This window comes from Gorilla gorilla, chromosome 3, assembly GCF_029281585.2.
Source record: "Gorilla gorilla gorilla isolate KB3781 chromosome 3, NHGRI_mGorGor1-v2.1_pri, whole genome shotgun sequence".
Taxonomy (NCBI): domain Eukaryota; kingdom Metazoa; phylum Chordata; class Mammalia; order Primates; family Hominidae; genus Gorilla; species Gorilla gorilla.
The window spans coordinates 135,333,947-135,353,984 of record NC_073227.2 but is presented as its reverse complement, the minus strand read 5'-3'; the positions used below and the strand labels follow the sequence as shown (position 1 = coordinate 135,353,984).

Sequence of the window (20,038 nt, the reverse complement as noted above, 5' to 3'; positions counted from 1 at the left end):
AAAGTATTCATCATAAAACTATGGAGCAAATGCCAAGAGAATCTGAGGCCTCACTTTTGGCAATCTTAAACTGCTGAACCAATACTAGCAACCACTACTCTGCAGGTTCCCCGTTATGCGAGAGAAAAAAATAAAAATAAAACTCCTATGTTTTTCAGTTTACTGTTTTTGGGGTTGTTCCTTTTTTGGTACAAAGGCTGGACCCATTCCCTATCCGACATCATGCTCTAATGCTTTCCCTTAGAGTTTTTCTCTTAAATTATTTTGAGATTTGCTTATATTCAAGTTGTTCCCATTGTCTAGAATTTGCAGACCCTCAAAGGAATATTTATATAGAATAATATCCTAAAATATTTTAATACTTTCTAAAAAATATTGATAGAGTTATTAATCAATTATTAGATAACAGTTTTGTGACTGGATTCTTGAAGTGGTCAATAATAGCATAATTAGCTCTCACAAAATTTAGTTTCATTGTTTCAGCGATCACCCTTGTTTCTAATTATTAAATGACTGTGAAATAATTAAGAGCCAAAGTTTTCAATGATTTTTAAAGCATTATTATTTCCCTCTTTTGTTTTATTATTATTATTTAACTGCTCTACTAAATATGACTATTTAAATTGGATAATCTCTCCAAACTATTAGTTAAAACAACTCTTTCTCTGCCTCTTTTCTTTTCTCTTTTGCATTTTTGAGCTTGAAAAGTTATTTTAGTATGATGGTGTCCTTTATACTTTATCCATAGTAGCTGAACATCTTCAGTATTCCATGATTTTTTAAAGTAGTTGACACTTTAGTTCTCTGCAGTCTTTTCTGCAGTAACTTGAGCAATATTCAAATATAAGAAATTGTTTCCAAATATGTTTACACTGGAGAGAATTACAGCTGGTTAATAACACAGGAGAATTGGGGTGTTTACTGTAAACTTGTTTGGGGATGAGAACTGTATTGATGATCTTATTTCCAAATATGATATCACTTCAACAGGATAACAAAATGAAAATATAATAATTCATATGATTTTAGTTTGAAATGTGTGAACATGTCTACCGAAAAATATAATTATTTAATAATCTATATGGCCAGTTACTCAAGTAAATGAAATCATTCGTTTAATTCTTTGAGTATATAGGTACCATTTATTAATAGGAACCTACTTTTGGTCCGATGAAATTTAACCTGCTTTGCCTGGTAGTAAAAGTTCCACAAAATTGCAAACAATCATTATTTTAAGTAAGAGAAGGCACAGGATGTCATAAAAGGACAAAATGTAATAACACGTTGTATTTGGGGGGTGGGGGAGGGAAGTGACATTCAGAGGGATGGCTCATGCATATACCAAATGTTTAAAACATTTTTCCATAAATGTGTTAAGCTGACATTAAGTTGGGAAAATGCCTCCTAAGGGAAATCTCAACTTGAATCAAAAATAATATTTAAAAAAATCCATTGCTAAGAGAAAGTAGTAGTTTAGGCTAATCTACTCTTTCTGCAAAGTGATGTCTTTGAATTAATGATTCTAACCCATCAGCTGCTATATATAATTGTAGAAGGATCCAAAAAGTTTGGAAATATGTTCGTAATCAGAAAATGAAGCACATGGTAGACAGCTTCGAAAAGGACATTTAGCCCTCTTCCACTTGTCTTCTTCACATACACAGGCATCCCCGGCTATCCCATTGAAATCAATGCTTTACTCCATGAAAATATGCAATCAGATCGAAGATTTTTTAAAGCCTAATATTTTATTTGTGTGCTGCATATAAATATTTGAGGTACTAAGAATGAAGAGTAATATGCCAGGATATTTACATGTAGTCATTACTTAAGACAAAATTATAGAAAATCATATTGTGAAAATTGTATGATTTGTATTAAGCAAAATTATTTTAAGTACCTTCTTTTTCCACATTTCTGCCTACAGTACTATAGAAATGATGTAATAATGGGCTGGATAATACCATTCTTATTTCCACCTGACTTAACACGTTGAAGAATTTTGAATGTTATCATTTAGTCCAGGTTAAAGGCACTACTAGAAACTTAATACTTAATACGTGTAACTTTTCTCTTGCTTCTAAATTAAATATAAAAACATCTCTCTATGTAACACAGTCCTGCAATTAAGGGAGTAGTGCTAAAATGCAGTTCTACATTTCTCAGGATATCATGCTACCACATCTTTGTTGTCCCTCACTCTTCTTGGGCACTTGCTTTCCTCCTTATTCAACCTCTTTCAAGAGCCAATCATAGTGAGCATTCATTCCCTTGTATATGCTCTGAATTTCTTTACACCTTTGTTTTTATCATACTTCCCTATAAAGCCTCAACCCTGGTTAAATCCAAATTGACACCAAGTTTATGCCTATACTACTGAAACTAAATTTGTCTTGGACCAGTGTTTAATTGTTCTCATTTTAATACCTGGCCATAGACCCCAAGGGGACCTTCTAATGCTGCCCAGACACTACAAGTCTTTATTTCTTTCATAATCCTACTCTTCTATACCTTTTCCTCTCTCTTCAAACTACCGCACAAATTATCTCATCCCTACTCTCAGCTGATAATCTTGTTTCTTATTTCAATGAAAAAAAATCGACCAACAAAAAAAAAAAAAACCTTTCACATGCTCCTGTTATTACAACTTCCACTTCAATACAATGGTAACAAAATAAAAATAAAATAGTAGCCACGATTTGAATTTTAAGCATGTGAAAATATCTACAGAAAAAAAAGTAATCATCATAACAATGTTTTTATGTAAAAACCTAAAAGATCTGTACCCATTCCTTCTCTTCAATGTTGCTGCATTGCACAGCCTCTGGAAAAGCATGGTAAATGTGAATGGTGCCCCCTGGAGTTGTTCAGTGAAAGATTTTCAAAGCTATTTGCAGCAACTCTGCCTCTTGACATCATCTCTTGCTAATCTCCCCCTTTGTTAACTCTGCTGCAAAAACAATATAATTCTTGCTATTCTTCAGAAATGACCAGGCTTCATCTGTGTTGTCTCGTCTGTCCGGAATAATCTTTCTCAAATAGTCTGTATAGCTCAATCCATCACAACTTTTTACCTTAACTCAAAATACTACCTTCTCCATTAAACCATGGCTGAGTGATCTATTTAATTTTGCAACCCGTACCCCTTGATCCCACTGTATATTTCTGCTTTATTTTTCTCCATATTTCTAATCACCTTCTAATATATTACACAATTTACTTACTTCTTTTGTATGACCTTGGACTCACTCTGCTAAAATGTAAGCTCCCTGAAGGCAGGCATTTTTTTTCTGTTTTCTTCACTGCTGTATCCTCACCATGAATAAAATGAATTAATAAGCCATGTATTGGACATGTTGATTGTCAATAAAATAAGACTTCAGAACCAAAATTTAGCAAAGCAAGTGCCAAATCAACAGAAATGGCACATTTTATACAATGTGAATGAAAACTTGCTGGTTTTTCCATTAGTCCCCTTTAAGCAGCAAAGTAGACCTTCAGCAGGGTCAAGAATATTAAAAGGATGTGTCTCAATTGCCCAAAATAGCCCTACTTAGGATCGGAAAGTTCAAGACTGTAGTGGTAATGCCATTTCTATGCTATTTCTTTTTTCAAAAGAAAAATCCATTTGTAACACAGAGTCCTCCAGGGATTTGTCACCATTTGCTAGGCTTCAGTCCAAAAAGTGTCAAGACTCACCCAGCCAATTTCCAGGGTCACATAGTCATTACTTTTATCACTTATGAAAACAGAAGAAGACAATTTCAGTCCCCTAAACACAGTGGAAAATCAATGATTCTAGGATCATTTTCAAAGTTGATAATATGAATCCAAGTCCTTATTAAAAGGAGAAATAGATAATGAGATCTATTCTCTTTAGCGCCAGTGTCACTCCCTAGAAGTTGTGCATTTAGGAGGAGAAATCAGCACTTTAAGTTCAACAAGGTACTGCTTCACGCATTATCTCTTTACTACAAGTGCATTACTTCATTCAGTCGTTATTTTATTGTTTTCTTTTCACACTAATTTATTAAACACCTATGATGTTTCTTTAATAATATGTTTATTTCCTTTAAAATTATTTATCAAATACCAACAATGTACCAAGCACTCTGCTAAGCACTGGGGATATATTATCTCAAATATATTGTGGGCTTGTTTTACAAGCCATAGTTCCTGGAGTGCAAACATAGGGTCATAAAAATAGAGAAAATACCATTTGCTGGTTCTTACCCCTCTTTATATTGACACCTTCATCCACTTTTCACGTTTCTGCCCAGCGATTTATGTAAAATCCTGGCAATGACTCCTGTATGTTTATGAGCCAAATCCTCCTCTACGCCTCCATTTGTCTTTTTTTTTTTTTTTTTTTTTTTGAGACGGAGTTTCATTCTAGTTGTCCAGGCTAGAGAGCAATGGCATGATCTCGGCTCACCACAACCCTGCCTCCCAGGTTCAAGTCATTCTCCTGCTTCAGCCTACCAAGTAGCTGGGATTATAGGCATGTGCCACCGCAGCCAGCTAATTTTGTATTTTTAGTAGAGACAGGGTTTCTCCATGTTGGTTAGGCTGGTCTGGAACTCCCGACCTCACATGATCCGCCTGCCTCGGCCTCCCAAAGTGCAGGGATTACAGGCGTGGGCCACCACGGGCTGTCCTCTTTTATTCTCTGGCTCTCTGTGGTGTGGCGCATCTCCTGAAAAGTAGCTGTCAGTGCCTGACCAAAAATGCAGCACCGGGGTGGTGTTTGTGCTCACCTATCATTTCTTCTGCCTCCGCATGTGAAGCTTTCGGATATGTTTGCCCATTTTTTTTAAAGATGTGGTTATCTTCACAAAGGAGCACTGCAATGCATGCTGGCACCAAGGTGCTGTGGTAATCAAAATCAGTCCATTGGAGCAGTGTTCTTTCAAGAAAATCTGTCCCCTTTTGTGAGGTTACCTACATTGTATGGTTTCATTATAGTGTTAATCTGTGTTCCTAGGATCTAAGACAGATTTCATAGTAACTGTTTGCAGCACATCAGATGCCAGAAGACTAGAGGTGATAATGACAATTGCAGAGGATTTAATAAGAAGACTATTTACAAAGGAATAAGTAGGGTATAGAGTATTATCCTAGGACTAAACACAGTGCAGATGGCGAGCTGTGAAATCCCAAAGTTTGAAGGGGCAGAGGCGAAAAAAGATCACCAGAGTTGAGATGGAGAGAGTTATATGTGATGTGGGATTGGGGACACTTTGACAGTTGTTTTAACCTTTGATTGAAGGAGTCTGACAGCTTTAGATGGCATTGTATAAGAAGAGCTAATAGAATAAATATCCGCTTCACTCTTTCTTCTCTCTGATCTCCTACCAGGATTCTCCATTTGCCAGACTCAACTGGAAGCAAGAAAGCAAGAGAACCCCTTGAAACAGTTCACACACTCTGGCCCCTAAATTATAGAGCAGGGTGGAAAGAGGTGGCAGTGGTAACGGACAGGCCACTTTTATTCCAGATTTTAGCTCTGCTCCATCTCTGTGGGACCTAGGAAAGTATTTGGCTGTTGGTCTAAATCTCCTCTCTGCTTCAGTCCTTAGTCATTATACTTGACTCAAGCTTGTGGTCCTTGTGCTTGCATTTCCCAAAGTTGATGTTTTTCCAAAATGATCTATGTACCTTTTCTCAACAAATTAACACTTAAATAGAGTTTATGGCTTCATAGCCACTATTTCAAGCATAGGAATTATTAACTCATCTATTCCCCCCAACTATTTAGTCCCCTAATATTATTAACCTAATTTTATAAATGAGAAATTTGAGGCACAGAAAAATAAATCTCTCAAGGTCATACAACTAATACGTGGCAAAGCCAAAATTCAAATCCAGCCAACCAGTCTCCAGATTCCAAGCTCTGGTATACTGTTTGGAATAACAAATATTTTATTATGTACTGAAAATATCATATATAATTATGTGAAAAAGGAATAATCTCTCTACACGAAGAGATTAGGTTCTATTGGCAGAGATACTCAAATGTAATACAGAAAGTTTTAATGTAGAGATATTCATGTAAGACTATAAGGCCCCAAATGTACCTAACCAATCTCAGTCTAGGGTGGGAGAAAAGAATCAGAGAGTGTACCCAAGAGGAAATCGTTACTGATATTTGGAGGGCAAAGTCTGGTAGTTTGTACTTTAACCTGAACACAGCAAGGAACCATTGGATGAGTTACGTTAAGCACTTTGCTAAGTACTGGGATGCCCTGGGTATAAGATAGGGCTTCTACCTTCATGAAGTTTGAAACCTGGAGACAACTGTGGAAATCAGATAGAAGTGTCTTAATTTTTGGTGAATTTTAACCTAAGATTATTTAATTTTTTTAAAAATATATTATTAATTTTAATTTCTAGGCATTTTCCTAGCAGAAAAGAATGATATCCTTGACACGAACATCTATAGAGGCTGAAATCTTCATCCTACTAATATTTCCTTATTAGATATTGAAATTAAAATAAGAAATTTATATCTAGGGGACTACAATTTTAATCTTCCTCAGGCTATTATTAGTAATTGGGTAAATGCAATTCAATATAATAAATAGTGTCTAGGAAGCTTTTGATAAGAATGGAATACGGATAATTACTGCTTGTGTTACTGCTTGAGTTAATGCTGGTGAATTACATAATTAAGTTTTTACTTTTAAAATAACATTCTGATGGTAAAAGTGCAGATATGAATTATAGTGTAAATATACTATTTAAAAATTATTTGTATATGTCAATGTATATTTAGATATATGAATGAATACCTATTTGTCCTGTTTTTAAGATTTAAGCTTATTATTAAACATTCAAACTTTTTATGTGAATTTTATGGGAAATACATGGGATCTAATAATGTTATCTTTTTAAGCTTATCCTTATCATATACATATATAATATAATTTGAATTATATTATATAATATATAAATTAATATATGTATATATTATATAATATAATTCAAATTATATTATATAATATATGTAAATATTATATATCAGTATATATAAATTCTACTCATCTGAAAATAAAACAAACTGATATAAACAAATTGATTCAAGAATTCAAGATACTCATTTTTTTCATAATAACCATTGATCAGGAGTACTTTATTCCTTTCAGTATTTTATGAGATTATGACCTTGTTTGGAATACTTTTGATTCTGAAGTTTACACTTATTAACTGTTATTTAAAATCCATTAGAAAAATCATTCTTGGAAGCATCAATACTAAGTTCCATTTGATTATTTTGGGTGTGGGAAACATTTACCAACATAAAGTCAGTGGGTCAAAAACTTGCTTGTGCAGCCACATCACTAGAAATATCACTGTAACACAAGCAGTAATTATCCATATTCCATTCTTATTAAAAGCTTCCTAGACACAATTTATTATATTGAATTGCATTTACCCAATTACTAATAATAGCCTGAGGAAGATTAAAATTGTAGTCCCCTAGATATAAATTTCTTATTTTAATTTCAGTATCTACTAAGGAAATGTTAGTAGGATGAAGATTTCAGCCTCTATAGATGTTCGTGTCAAGGATATCATTCTTTTCTGCTAGGAAAATGCCTAGAAGTTAAAATTAATAATATATTTTTTAAAAAATTAAATAATCTTAGGTTAAAATTCACCAAAAATTAAGACACTTCTATCTGATTTCCACAATTGTCTCCAGGTTTCAAACTTCATGAAGGTAGAAGCCCTATCTTATACCCAGGGCATCCCAGTACTTAGCAAAGTGCTTAATGTAAGTCATGAACTGAAAAACAATTATTTCAAGTGTAGTTTAACTTAATTGTTTTGATGTGTATTTGGTATTTCTCATTTAAATGACTGTAGTCTCCTATTTATTTTCTATACAGTATTCACTGGCTACTCAGTGCATGACATTTAACAGTCACATACATTACATGATAGTATCCAGCTAGAAAAATACGTATTTACTATGTTAATCAGCTTTATTGGATAAGTATTGAGCAGTGTTTTACCAAATTTTTCCTCTGTTTTCTTAGAACTTAAACCACTAGACATCTCAACAGAAGTTCTTAAATCTTTTTATACTTATTAGAAATGGGCAAAAATCAGCTCTAGCAGTCAGGTTTCCAAGCTAGAAACATAAGCCACTTTAAGTTATTTTAAACAAGAAGACTTTATTTAATGATTTCAGTGCTTCCAAAATCTTTGGAAGGACTCATGGAGCAGATTGTATGCTGTACTCCTGCAGGGACTCTCAGAACCATATAGAACTGGCTCCCTGGGGGAGCTGCCATTTCTGAGGCTGCCACAGGATGTCCGTTAAAAACAAAAAGCCTCTGCTGCTGCCCTGCAAATGGGCACCAAACACTGCTAGAAAAAAACCTGCTTATATGCAAGAACTTACAGCCAGCAACAGGAGCCAGGAGCTGCCAAAATTTAGGATTTGCCTTCCTACTGCCTTCTGAAATTGGTCTTGAGTACTTCTAAAAGGCTGAAACTCATTTTCATAAAAAAAATGATAGCTGCAGAGGAGTTTGAGAAATGTAGACTTTGTTTTATAACCTCTCCAAGAACAAAAAAAAGTGAACAGGAGATCCAGTTCAGAAACATGCATATTAAAATCAAACCCCTTTTGTAAGTCAAGTGTCTTCATTCATACTTTGGGGAGGGGAGGGGAGGGGTCACAGTAGAAGCAACTTAGTGAAAAAGTCAGAGCAAAGATGATGAATCTAGACAACTTGGGTAGAAGTATAGCTCAGACACTTGTGAATATAAGCAAGTTACATGCCTTCTCTGAGCCTCTGTTTCCACATTTTAGAGCAGCATCCAGTCCTCCTCACAGAATGATTATGAGAATCATACTACACGTAAATGTAAAAATACTTCATAAATATTGATACAGACATGAGGCAGGAAAATACTAGGTAGAAGAGGGAGGTTCCCAACAAGGGCCACACCCTCAAGCCTGGGACTGCGGCCCAAAGTGAGAACATGCATTCTTGTTTTCCCACTTGAATATTGCTTTTTGGCCTTCCCCACACCCCACCCTGTACCCATAAAAACCCCAGGCTCCACCACTGGCAGAGGGGCAGCAGAGCAGGAGAGCAGCTGAGCAGCAGAGCAGAGCAGCAGCGGAGAGAAGAGAAAAAGCAGCTGGATGCCAGAGAGTAGCAGCTTGACTTCAGAGGGCCAGCTTGACAGCAGGACTTTGGAGAAGTGTTCGACCATGGACAAACTCAATAAACCTGCCCCACATTCACCACCCTTCAATTCCTTCATACGACCTGACTCTTCCTCAGCACTGGACAAGAACTTGGGTACCAAGAGGGCGGGTGCAAAAGGCTGTCACCTGACCTTCCACTGAGCTGTTAAACAAGCCGTCCATGGATGGCAAAGCTAAAAGAGCACAGTGCAACTACTCCTGCCGGTGCCCAGAAGCACTCATGCTGGCCCCTGCACCTGCTCACTCACCTACATGCTCCCCGTCCTGTTAGTCCTGTTAGGGATTGAAAGCTGTGGGCTGAGTAAATCAGCCAACCCAAGAGAACCATCCCATTTCAACTAAGCAATTAAAAGAAGATATGATCAGTAGGAATTATCAAGGGAAAATTAAATGACATTATTTCAGTTGCTGTTAGAGCTTTAGTGCTAAATACATTTTATTTTATTCTAATTTTTGAAAAATGGTGATCTAATTCATATAGTCTGTAAATTACTGCAATATCTTATTTCACAACTAACTGGGATTTAACGGACTGGAAACATTAGATCAAGTCAAACCCCTCTAAATATTTGTGGTATCATGTCTTATTGTAGTATAGACTCCATAGATCCTGTAAGAGACATTGTTCTAATAAATAATTAAAGCCATATTTGAATTTTTCTGTCATTTATGTGTCTATATTTATAGAGTCTCAAGTGCTTCCTATATTTACATTGGAAGGCTTTTCAAATTTTGTAATTTTTGTGATCTTGTGGAAATATGATGCTTGGTTGATTTTCTAGTTGGCCAAGTCTCTGCGAAGTAGGTTTTAAGCCCTGGACAATAGAAAATAGAAGCTTCTCGGTCCGTAAGCGCCATGATAATAGCAAAAGAGTTGCTAGGGAATTACTTCCCACTTTGTGTTGTCATTTAGATTGAAAAAGCATAAACTCATAATTATGTAGTGTGATATGCTATTTTAATTGAGCTCCAGTTGCCAGTGTGATAAGATGACCTTATGAACAGTGTAACACTGGGCCCCCAGAAATCAATAAATATAGTAACATTTTTTTTACTGCCCTTCCTTCCTACTCACCGAATCAATTGCTTTTTACCTTTTTTTATGAAAGTTCTACAATTCATTTTACTACCTGTCAAAAGTGAAATGTCTCTTTTTTTTTCCTGAGGAGATATAGTTGTTTGATATTTCAATACTTTTTGCTGATTTTATTTTTCATTGCTTTGTATCTAGGACACTCACATACTTCATCTAACCTTCTAGGCCCCAAATTTAGAGTAAAATTTATACAGTTGTAGAGAATGAGGACTAACAAAGTGATTAGTTAAGACTATTAGGATTTGTACACTGTTGATTTTGTCACTTTTCACATTGTGGGACAAGCCTTATAAAACCTCAGTATGAATCACTTGAGAGAGTAAAAAGGAGGATAACAGGTTGATTCCCTTTTCCTGTAAATCAGGAGCACCTCTCTAGGCACATTCATACAAATTCTATTTACCAGACAGAGGAGTCTGGACACGCTTGTCTCTAGATTATTCTCATGAAGTAATGAGAAAAATCTGTCTCACACCCAATGCATCCACAAGCTTGCAACGTCTTGGATGCTGGAGGATTGCTTATCCTCAAAACACTTTGTGACCACTCATTGGGGAGCATGGAAGAAACCTGAGAGAACTAAGGCTGTCCCAGTACATGTTCCCTAGTGATATCAGGGTAACAACTGTTGCCTTTCCTCTCTGGTAGTTTGCAAGTACTTTTATTACTGGGCTTTTCCAGCTTTGCCTTGTGTTGGAAACACAAGTGCTAGGAAGAAGTATTTTTCTTCTGCACAGATCAAGAAATGAAATTCTCCCCAGTGTCTAGCAAAAGACTCTAGCTCATTTTACAGCATTGATTTCATAATTCAGTCTTCTACAGAGTCATTTACTGCAACAGATGTTAGGAAACACCCATAGTCTTGGAGAAAGAGAGGTGACTTTGGCTATACAATGAGGGTCATTACAAGAAAGGAAGAATGATGGAGACTTGTGAAAAATTTAGGGTTCATCTTCTGAACTGAGTGTAGCATATGACTAAGGCATTGTAGATATGTGATCCATTCACTACTTGCTTATTATATGAGACTGAATTCTTTTCCTATGCTGTGTACCATATAATGGAAAATATAAATGGCAATTGTCAAGTCAACACTTTTGTGTTCTGTTTATTGATTCAATCAGCTTTCATGTATGACTGTGCATTGTCATTTATAACCTCAATTGATGAGATTCAATCCTACAAGGAGTCTTTTAAAGCAGATAAGCATTTAAAGGGAGGGATATAAAGAAACAGAAATTAGAAAACTGCAGATCTATTTTATGTACCTAGCAATATAATGCCATTCTTTGACAATTTTTTATATTCTTGTTTAAATTTATACTTGTTTTCTTTTAGAGTTGACTGTTTACCCAAGAATCTCATAGTGAAGTGTAAGATTTATAAAAATAAATTGAGTTGTTAAGGTTCAAAACCAAGGAGAAAATCTTAACCTTTACCTTTCCTTTACCCTGGGTATCTAAAACATCACTGGATCTTGTATGGTATTAATCCCCTGCCTTTGAATCTGACCATAAATAATTTAATTTAGTTACCTATGTTCACCTAATTGGTAGCATAGAAATAGTTTCCTAATGCACAGCCTTTATTCGTTTTCTTCCCCTTACAGTTTGTCTTAACATGTTGTCACTATGTTCTTCTTCTTAAAACTCAGAGCAGATCTTGGCCCTCCAGGCTCAGAGAGCTTCCTTATCTACCTTGTTGAAATCGAATTAATTCAAAATCTTTCAGTTTAAATGTAAAAGCTCATCACTTCATCATTCATAGTTACCTTTCTGATTTTCTTCAATACCCGCCCCACACACACACACACACGTACACACGCATTCTTTGCCCTTTCATCTTTCATATTTGAGCGCTTCCTCAAATGACACCTTTCCCCGCCCCCCATATTTATCCAAGGAAGGGCTAATTTCACTTCTTATCTTCCCCCTAAACTTTACATATTCAAAATTTTAAATTAATCTCACCCACACACCACATGCCCAAAGTAATGACTATATCTGTTATGCCATCAGAGTTCTGTAAGATTATGAGCTGCTTGAAGATAAAACCTCTACCTTGCTGGATTTTTAATTCTCATATTTAGCATAGAGTTCAATGTATTCTAAATAGATGTTGGTGGAAATGATTTTCACTGAATTAATTGGCCTTGTCCCATCATGATGTTGTTCTGGCTTTGTTTTAGGAACATGGAATACCAATCAACATGGGCTATGCTGTGGCCCCACATCACTCAGGGGTCTACCCGGTTCACATTCAGCTGTATGCAGCTTGGAAGAAGGTCTGGGGTATTCAAGTCACCAGCACTGAAGAATATCCACATCTGAAACCTGCCCGGTACAGAAAGGGCTTCATTCACAATAGCATCATGGTGAGCACACAGAGCCATGTATATTGAAGGATGTTAATATTTACATGTGGAATGAAGACAGAGGGCCATTTCCTCTAAGGATGTAACCTCGAACCTCTTTTACATGATTATCAGAAATACCTAACATATCTCAATGGTGACTGGTTATGCATTAACCCATCTTTTGGTGATAGGCTTGCTCCTAAGCTGTGGAGTGGCTTTGGCAAATCTAAAACAAGCTGAAACTAACAGGAATGAGTTATGTATAGATTATCCACTGCAGTTTCAGTATTGAAATTTTGCCTGCGGATTCCATACTTTTCCTAGGAAATTTCTAATTATCTATTTGGTTGGGTGGTTTTACTGAGAGTTTTACAGGCAGAGTAAGGCTCCATGGATTAAGAAAACACCTCTCAAGTTGTTATTCTGTCAACAGACAGAATGTAACAAATAGCATCTGAGAGTTAAATTTATTCACTCAGTTTATTTTGGCTTTCAGGCACTCAAAAGTATCTAAGAATACTGCTCTCTCTTTTTGTCATTTCCTTACATATTCCAAAAAGGGAGGTATATGTTTTTTCTTTTCAGATATAGTAATTGAAAAATAATAGGATGTAGGAATCCTAATAAACGAGAATAAAACCAATTGGATTTCAGAAGGCAATTTGCAATCATTCATTGGGAAAGAAAACATTATATTACTCATTTTGAGATAAAATAGCCTATTTTAAAACAAGTATACCTACTTCTAGTGACTTAGATGATGTTTTTATAATTAGTTGCCAAGATCAGAGCATCGGTTTACAAACTGTTCTCACTCATTTGAATATTTACACCTTCCTAATTCATTATTCATATTGCTGTTAAAATCCATCTATCATCTATTTATCTATCTATCTATGATTTATTTTTCTACCTAATCGCCATCTGTGAGTAAAGCAAATGCACACACACATATCTAACCAGAGCTGATACACAATATTTATTAGTCATGAAGCTCTATTTTATTGCAAATTGGTACCAGAAGGCCTGAAGAAGCCTCAGATTTAAGAGAAGCTATTGGTAATGCAAATAGTGGCATTGATGGCCATAGAAATCCAGAAGGTATAAATAGAATTACTCACATAATTTCAAATCATAGTGAAAATACCCAGGTTTCCCTTTACCTTTCCTTTACCTTCTGTATCTAAAACATCATTGGATCTTGTATGGCATTAATTCCTTGCCTTGAATGACCATTCAACATATTATGAAATAAAAGCATTCTTTTTAACCAATATTATATTCATTTATTTACCTTAAGTTTAATATTAACCCTTATGATAATTAAGCAAATAATTTTGAAAAAAAAAACTGTAGGCAATTAGATGCATTTGTCCATTAAATTACCAGTAGTTTGTCATTCAAAATATGATTTTGGAATAAATTACTTATTTGCTTCCTTTATTAAACATTCAGACTTACAAAAGAAGTAATCACAAAATATACCAGAAGTAATCACTAAATAATTTGACTAGTATGTCATAAAATGTAAATTCAGATTGTAGTGAAAACAAAGCTAATGTGGAAGGGGTTATGAAAACCAATTGTGGTAAATCCCAGAACCTGAATACCTTTACAATGCAGGACTCGATTTCAGAAGTGAAGAGAGTAATGGCCTAATGGCATGAAAGATGGAACCTTGGAGAATTTCCATCTTTGGATGAACTTAACCCTAAGAAGGCTTTGCGTTTTCCCTAATCATGTAACATAACACAGGTGGTGGGTTAGATTTATAAAACCAACTGAAAATTATTTAACCTATATTTTTTATGCCTTTGACATGGAAACTCCCTTAATATTTACAGAATTGCACCAACATCAACTTGTGATTATAATAAGATTTTGACCTTAGCAACCAAGAAAATCCGATAGGAAATTACAATTTGCAGATTCTAAAGTTATGAGACACAGGTGAAGTTCTTAATTAAATCACGTCCATGTGCTGTTTTTCCCCTTTTTTACTCAGGTCCTCCCTCGACAGACTTGTGGGTTGTTCACTCACACTATTTTCTACAAAGAATATCCAGGAGGACCCCAAGAACTGGATAAAAGTATCAGAGGAGGTGAACTTTTTCTCACAATCCTTCTAAACCCAGTATGTATTCTATGTACGCATCTTACAATAAGATTAGCATTTTTAACTGTGTTTTATTTTCCTGTCTTTTAAACTAAATCATATTTATTTTCTTTATTTACAGCACATCTTACTGGTCATGCATTTAAATCTATATTAAAATACTTTTCTTCATAAAATTTGACTTTGGGGACTGATTTTTCAGTAGATTTCATTACAAAGTCATGGTTTTTACTTTGTAATGTGGGTAGTGAAAAGTTTATTTCTAGCAGTAAAAAAGTAGCAATGTTTTCCATTGTTATTTTTTTCAAGTTAGGTCTTTCTCTCAGCTTTATGAAGGTATAATTGACAAATAAAAATTTTTTATTTTTACAGTACAACATGATGCTTTGTTACATGTAAACATTGTGAAATAATTAAATCAATCTAATTAACATACTATCATCTCTCATTCTTATTATTTTTGTAACAAGAACATTTAAAATATTTATTCTCTTAGCAATTTTTAGGTATACAATATGTTACTATTAACTATTAACTTATTCATCCCATCTGACTGGAACTTTCTTCCTTTCCACGAACTTTCCCCCAGCCACTGGCATCCTACTCTCTGGATCTATGAGTTCAACTTCTTTTTTTTTTTTTTTTTTTTTTTTGAGAGGCAGTCTCGCTCTGTTGCCCAGGCTGGAGTGCAGTGGCACGATCCCCGCTAGCTGCAAGCTCCGCCTCCCGGGTTCCCGCCATTCTCCTGCCTCAGACTCCCAAGTAGCTGGGACTACAGGCGCCTGCCACCACCACGCCCGGCTAATTTTTTGTATTTTTAGAAGAGACAGGGTTTAACCGTATTAGCCAGGATGGTCTCGATCTCCTGACCTCGTGATCTGCCTGCCTCGGCCTCCCAAGAGTTCAACTTTTTTAGATCTCACATATAAGTGAGATCATGAAGTATTTGTCTTTCTGGGCCTGACTTATTCACTTAGCATATGTCCTCCTGGTTCATCTATGTTGTCACAAATGACAAGATTTCCTTCTTTTTTAAGGATGAATAATATTTTATTTTATGTATAGATACATACATATGCCACATTTTATTTATTAATTCATGTGTCAATTGACACATTGATTCCATGTTTAGGCTATTGTGAATAATGCTGCAATGAACATGAGAATGCAGGTATGTCTTGAACACACTAATTTCATTTCGTTTGGCTATATACCCAGTAAAGGGATTGTTGGATCATATGGTAGTTTTGAAGGAATCGCTATAGTGTTTTCCATAATAGATGAAGTAATTTATATTTCTAGCAACAGTGTTCAAATGTTCCCCTTTCTCCACATCCTCGCCAACTTTGTTATCTTTCATCTTTTTAATAATAGTCATTTTAACAGGTGTGAGGTGATATTTCATTATGGTTTTAATTTGTATTTCCCTGATGATGAATGATGTTAGGATATTTTCGTATACCTGTTGGGCATTTGTATGTCTTCCTTTGAGAAATATATTTTCAAATCTTTTGCCCATTTTTAAGGGAGGTCATTCCTTTTCTTACTATTAAGTTGTTTGAGTTCCTGATACATATTTTGGATATTAAGCATTTGCAGATATATGGTTTTAAATATTTTCTCTCATTCCATAGGTTGTCTTTTTCACTCTGTTATTTATGTCCGTTGCTGTGCAAAAGCTTTTTGACTTAATGCAATCCCATTTGTCTATTTTGCTTCTGTTGTCTGGGCTTTTGGGTTTATATACAAAAAAAAAAAAAAAAGGAAAAGAAAAAATCAATTCCCAGTCCAATGTCAAAAAGTTTTTTCCCTATACTTCCTTCTAGTAGTTTTCCAGTTTCAGGTATTTGATTTAAACCTTTAGTCCATTTTGAGTTGATTTTTAAATATGGTGTGAGATAAAGGTCTAATTTTGTTCTTCTGTATGGGGATATTCAGTTTTCCCAACACCTGTTTGTTGAAGAGACTGTTCTTTCCTCATTCTGTATTCTTGCAACCTTTGGCAAAAATCAGTTGACTGTAAGTGCATAGATTTATTTCTGGACCGTTTGCTTTGTTTCAGTGGTCTTTATGTCACTCTTTATGTCAGTACCTTGCTGTTTTTATTACCACAGCTTTGTAGTATAGTTTGATGATAGATAATATGATGTCTCCAGCTTTCTTCTTGTTCCTCAAGATTGCTTTGACTATTCTGGGTCTTTTGTGAATCCATAGAAATTTTAGAATTGTTTTTTATATTTCTGTGAAAAAGTCATTAATATTTTGATAGAAAGTTCATTGAATTGGTAGATCATTGTGAGTAATATGGATATTTTAACAATATTAATTCGCCCAATCCATGAAGTTGGGATGATTGTCTGTTAGTGTCTTCAATTTCTTACATCAATATTTTATAGTTTTTGGTATACAGGTATTTAACTTCCTTGGTTACATTTATTCCTAAGTATTTTTTTGATGCTGTTGTAAATGGGATCTTTTTTTATTTCTTTTTCAGATAACTTGTCAGTGTACAGAAACACTGCTGATTTTTGTACGTTGATTTCGTATACTTCAACTTTACTGAATTTATTAGTTTAACAGTTTTTTCAAGGAATATTTAGAGTTTTCTATATAAAAGATCATGTTATCTGCAAACAGAAACAATTTAACTTTTTTCTTTTCCAATTTGGATGTCTTTTTTTTCTTTCTCTTGCTCAGTTTCTCTGGCTAGAACTTTTAATATTATATTGAATAGAAGCAGTTAGGGTGAACATCCTTCTCTTGCTTCTAATCTTAGAAGAAAAGCTTTCAACTTTGCACTACTAAAGATGATATTAGCTGTGAGTTTGTAATATATGGCACTAATTGTGTTGTGATGAATATTTTATACCTAATTTGTTGAGCTTTTTATCATGAATGGATGTTGAATTTTGTTACATGCTTTTTCTGCTTCTATTGAGATGATCATATGATTTTTGTCATTTATTCATCTTATTAATATGGTTTATCACACTTATAGATTTGCATATGTTGAACCATTTTTACATCCTAGGAATAAATCCCACATGATTGTGGTGTATTAATGTTTTGATTTGGTATTGAATTTGGCTTGTTAGGATTTCATTGAGAACTTTTGTCTCTATGTTTGTCAGAAATATTACCCTGTAATTTTCTTTTCCTATAGGGCCCTTAACTGGCTTTGATATCAGGGTAATGCTAGCCTCATAAAATGAGTTTGGAAGTGTACTCTCCTCTTAAATTTTTTGCAAGAGTTTGAGAAGGATTTGGTGTTAATTCTCTAATTTTTTTTTTATAAAATACATCAGTGACACCATTAAGTCCTGAGCTTTTCCTTGCTAAGAGACCTTTAATTACAATTCATTCTCTTTACTCGTTATTGGTCTGTTCAGATTTCCTATTTCTTCATGACTCAATCTTGGTAAATTGTATCTTTCTGGGAATTTATCTATTTCTTCTAGGTTAACCTGTTAGGTTTATCATTGTTCATAGTAGTCTGTTATTATCCCTTTTTGCATTTCTGTGGTATTAGTTGTCTATCTCCTCTTTCTCATTTTATTTGAGCCTTCTCTCCTTTTCCCTTAGTCTAGCTATATGCATGCTAATTTTATTTATCTTTTTAAAAATCCAACTCTTAGTTTCATTGATCTTTTCTATTTTTCTAATCTCTATTTTATTTATTTCTGCTGCATTCCTTATTTTTTTCTTCTTTCTGCTGACTTTGGACTAATTTTTTTCTTCTTTGACTAGTTCCTTGAGATATAAAATTAAGCTTTTTATCTGATATCTTTCTTTTTTCTTAATGTAAGCATTTAGTGCTATAAATTTCCCTCTTAGAGCTATTTCTCAACTTCTTCACAAAACTAGTTGGTAAATTCTAGCACTACTACAAAGAATTTAGACTGCACCTCTAAATAATTTGTTTCTCTTATGATAGTCAAGAAAACCACATATTTTTAAGAAGCGTGTGTTTAATATAATAATTAAATATTATATAATATCTCATTTGGCTTCTATTTTTAATTATAGTAATGACATATTAATATGTGAATCTCCAGCCAAAAATTAAAAATCATAATTTTATCAGAGGAGCCTATTAGGCCCATAAGTTAAGTTTGCTTCTGGCTGGAGATCTCAGTAGGCACACTTACTTCAGTTTCTAAAAGTGACCACAATATAAAGCTGAATTGAAACTAGATAGTTTTGTATTATCTTTGTGTACTTGGATGACCTGAAGCTTATTTTTTAAATATTTGCTAATTTTTTTTTTGGAATCAAAGATAGAGAACTTGACCCTTTTGTGTGTGTGTCTTTTCATCTTTAATAGTTGTAATTTTATTTTCTGTTATAAATAGATGTACAATGGTATAGCAGTGTGGGAATCCCAACATTATATAATATTGTGATTATTTCAGCTTTCTAATTCCTTCTTCTGTAATGATTCCATTTCTGAGGTCTTAGGAAAGCATGTCCTCATCATGTCCCAGCATATACAGAAAATATGAAATAGTGAGCCTTATGCTATGCCCACTTTGTTTCATGGAAGAAAGGCTTATACTTAAGAAAAAGATACACTGTCAACAAAGCTATAGCTAAGTTGGCTGTGGTAAAGCTCTAGGTGTGTTTAAAATAAATTACATTAGATAATTCATATACATTATTTTCAATTCCTAAAAAAATAAATAAAAACTCACATTGTATGAAAATAGAAACTTCTAAATTTGACTGGAAGATAAGAAAGTGAGGGCAAAAATGCTTTGTCAGATTAAACTGTCTTCCCCTACAACTGCATGGCTATTAAAAACAAAACAAAACGAAAGGTCTTTTGGGTTTAATGGCACCACACTTGGAACAGGAGCGTGGATGCTCTGTGATCTTTGGCAAGAAACTTCATTTCTCAGAACTTGCTTGTACTTCTGAATAACAAACTAGTTGAATTAATCCTCAATGTACCTCAAAGGTATTCCAACCAAAGCTATATCTGAGATATTTCAATTTTTGTGCATATTTCAAAATCAACACCTTTTGTATATATTTTTTAAAAACATCAAGGATATTTTAAAATAATTTTTAAAAATTGAGATGTAAATGTTAATGAAAGCAAGTGGAAACCTCTCTCTTCATTCCTTCCCTTACTGAGAATTTAATCTCGGCAGAGGTAAGAGTCACTTCATCATACCCTTTTCATTCTGGGGCTACATTCCTGACACATATCTGCCCTAGTCATCTCTTTAGGGTAAGTCA

The 20,038-nt window shown here is 34.4% G+C and overlaps 1 protein-coding gene across 1 annotated transcript in view; it reads left to right on the top strand.

The window, feature by feature from the left end:
- LOC101137932 (N-deacetylase and N-sulfotransferase 4) overlaps positions 1–20,038 on the top strand; it is a 249,438-nt gene that overhangs the window by 128,189 nt on the left and 101,211 nt on the right. The window contains exons 4-5 of the mRNA XM_004040311.5: positions 12,514–12,699; positions 14,687–14,815. Of these exons, the coding sequence (XP_004040359.3) occupies positions 12,514–12,699; positions 14,687–14,815 (315 nt within the window). The remainder of the gene's footprint in view (positions 1–12,513; positions 12,700–14,686; positions 14,816–20,038) is intronic.